Source organism: Clytia hemisphaerica, unplaced genomic scaffold (genome assembly GCF_902728285.1).
Source record: "Clytia hemisphaerica strain Z4C2 unplaced genomic scaffold, Clytia hemisphaerica genome assembly, whole genome shotgun sequence".
Lineage (NCBI taxonomy): Eukaryota > Metazoa > Cnidaria > Hydrozoa > Leptothecata > Clytiidae > Clytia > Clytia hemisphaerica.
The window spans coordinates 42,472-45,774 of record NW_027104076.1 but is presented as its reverse complement, the minus strand read 5'-3'; the positions used below and the strand labels follow the sequence as shown (position 1 = coordinate 45,774).

The following is a 3,303-nucleotide window of genomic DNA, read 5'->3' as shown; positions in this document are numbered from 1 at the left end:
TACAGATAATAATTCACTCAAATTGCTTTGTATATAACCATCCTTAGCCTTTTCCGAACTCCATCTCCCATGTTGTTTAAAAAGTCTATCAGAAACACCAAAATTTGCTGCTGCCGTTGCTCCCCCAGATCTGAGACTGTGGGTTCCGAAAAACCTTTTGTTCACTCCTATACTTTCGATAGCATTTAAGATTATATCCCGAGCTGAAGAGTAATAGATTGGCGTGTTTTTCTTTTTAAGCAAGTATGTCAAACCACGAAAGATAAACTCTGACTCGGAAGCCTTAATTTTTCTGATGTATCTTTTGAGAGAGCGAAATGGACATGTTATGTTATCAGTTCTAGCAATAAATACCCATTTTCCTGTACGATATTGATCACATTTGCTTTTCTCAATGAAAATTCTCATAAAATGTTTATAAAAAACTGATGTCTCCTTTTCGAATGTTTGCAAGTTCTTGGTACCTCAAAAATCCCGAGAAACCGATTAAAAACATAGTTACCAGTCGAAGTTGTTTTACGCAGTCTGTATCGTCATTCTTACGCACGATCTGAATCAAATGGTAGGGTGAGAGTGGCAGCTTCTTGATTTTGGGTCTCGATAGAATACGTTTTGCTGCTTCCAGAAGGCATTTGACAATGTTGTTTTTACATGGATCTTCATGATTGCATATTTTGTGGAACCAACTGATTGCGTAAAATGAGTTTTTGATTTTATTATAAGAGTCATTTTGTTGTATCAAACATGTCAAATATATTGCCACGTATAACGGGTCAGCTGGTATTGCTTTTACTTCTTCGTAGTTTTGTGTCCACCTCGACCATTGTTCGAAACCATTACGGTACGTCTTAACTGTAGCATCGGCACGGGATTTGGTGAGTATTGAGAGCCTTCCATTTCGGCCATAAGAGCCTTCCATTTCGGCTATAAGAGCCTGCCACTCGGCTATAAGAGCCTGCCACTAGGCTATAAGAGCCTGCCACTAGGCTATAAGAGCCTGCCACTAGGCTATAAGAGCCTGCCACTGGGCTATAAGAGCCTGCCACTGGGCTATAAGAGCCTGCCATTGGGCTATAAGAGCCTGCTACTGGGCTATAAGAGCCTGCTACTGGGCTATAAGAGCCTGCCACTGGGCTATAAGAGCCTGCCAATTTCAAAATCTTATTTTTAGAGCAATGATTTTTGATTTAAATTTTTCAGATCCTAGCAGAGATTTTTTATACAGTCCCAGTTTTAAAAATCCATTGGGTTTTGAGAAGACTAAATTTTCTTTTATAAATGGTTTAAATTGGTATCTGTTTGAGATAAGAAGTGGCCAAAACGGTGCACTTTTCCATAGCGGAATAATGAGGGAGGCGCTGCACTTGAAAAACTCTAAATGTTTTATAGTTTTTGAAATCAAACTTATTGGAGGAACAAGCCAGTTATTTTCCGATTTCCAGTTTTGTGAGAATGCATCTACTGCTTCTGAGTTTGGATTGCAAAATCTCGAATTGAATCTTGTGATTTTTGTGTTGTAATAATTTGCAAACCTATCTATTGTATGTGGACCCCAACGGCTATCAATGTATTGAAAAAATTTCATAGAGACTGACCAGTCATAGTAATCAATTATTTTGCTAATAAAATCAGCTCTGATATTTTCTTCTCTAGGGATCCAGTTGATTTTACGATTAATTAGGTTGGACAAAGAAACCTCAAATATGTTTAATGCAATACTATGTAGCTCATTAATCCTGCTGCCTTTTTCAACGATAATTGATGCAGCTTGATTGTCAGTGTTTCAAAAAACTGTTTTCGATTTTAGAAAATGCGAAAATGATTTTAGACAAAATTCGATGGCTGTTAGTTCCCTCCATGTTGAGCTTTTACTTTGTTCTGTCTCGCTCCAATTTTTCTGAGCAATGTTTGTTTCGGAATCTCTGAGAATAAATCCCCCGCAGCCACGCTGGAGGCATCGGAAAATGAAAATACTTCTGGACTTTGAATGACGAAAATAGATTTTTTGTTTAGACAATCTAAATTTTTATGCCAAAATTCCAATTCGGAAATGACCATTGGTGTTAAAAATTCGCACGAGTCCCAATTAATTCTGTTATCAATTTCTTTGTAAATTTTTTCTGGTCATTAGTTGGGCTATGTTTCCAATTACAATTTTCATCGAAATAATCTTACCAGCAATCCTAGACAGATGCCTAGCAGATAGGTAAAAGTTTTTGTTTTTGCCTCGTTTAAAGAGTAATGAAGTGAATCAATTCTGTATTTTGGTATTTTCAAAAAATTTTCTTTTAAGTTCAATTCAATGCCTAACCATAAAGAATTTTGTTTTGGATGCCATTCACTTTTTTCTTTGTTTTCTAAGAAGCCGGAAGCCGCAAGAGAGCTTTTTACGAACTCCGAATTTTTCAAACAGGATTCGAAATCTTTTTCTTTTGGCCTTGCTTAATTCGTTTTTAATATCCTCAAGTTTGTCATCTAAATAAGAAATGATTGACTTAGCTTGTTGGTGATCATCGTTATCGTTTGTTGCTTTACGTTTTCTTCTCCAGGATCGCTTTTCTTCTCCACTGCTCGAGCTGCTCGACTCAGATGATGATGAACTTGATGTGTGTCTTCCCATCTCGTGTGTCAGTGAACTCAATACACGCACTGATAATCTATTTTTTTGTTGGTCATTTATCTTGTATGAGGATACGGTTCACTGATTTGATACGATGAAAAATAGCTGTTAAGGTACCTCTGGGAATTATATATATATAGTATGAAAATATAAATGTTTTCTCCTGTCAGACCATATATCTATAAATCAATATAACTTATATCCATATGGGACTGCTGTATTGAGAAATCGTGAGATCATATAGTTATTAAGGTTCCTTGAGAATATATATTATTATCTGTTAGCCATAAAGCTTCTATTCATACGGGAGTAATGTTAGAGAGAATTAGCTAAAATGTTTGTAACTATTCCCTAGTGTATTCATAAAAGAAAATACATTAATCAGTTCCATGGTGTCTTTTCGTTCTTCAGTTGAAAGAGTGTCCAATGATAATGGTTTTCCTTTCTTCTTCTTCCTCAAATTCTCAATAAATCGTCTGACGTAGCTTAGTATACCTATAAGCTTCTCGAGTGAGCCGAAACGTTCGTACTCAACGATGGCGTGTAAGTTGGTAGCAGGTATTTTCGTCATTGTCAAAGTCGTTGTCACGTTATTGTCAGTTTCCGTTAAGTCGATACTCTCTTTCATTATGTCATTGCAAAAGACTCGGAAGTAGAAAGATTCGCTTGAAAGTCAGAAGAGC

The 3,303-nt window shown here is 36.4% G+C and overlaps 1 protein-coding gene across 1 annotated transcript; it reads right to left on the bottom strand.

Annotated features, from left to right (window-relative positions):
* Positions 1-415: 415 nt before the first annotated feature.
* LOC136812532 (integrase/recombinase xerD homolog) lies at positions 416-919 on the bottom strand. Its single transcript, XM_067069060.1, has one exon. It carries the CDS (start codon positions 917-919, stop codon positions 416-418), a length of 504 nt encoding a protein of 167 aa, XP_066925161.1.
* Positions 920-3,303: the final 2,384 nt, after the last annotated feature.

Bases quoted from the DNA above. Each gene is read 5' to 3' on its own strand.
- LOC136812532 (XM_067069060.1), bottom strand. From the start codon at position 919: ATGGAAGGCTCTTATGGCCGAAATGGAAGGCTCTCAATACTCACCAAA.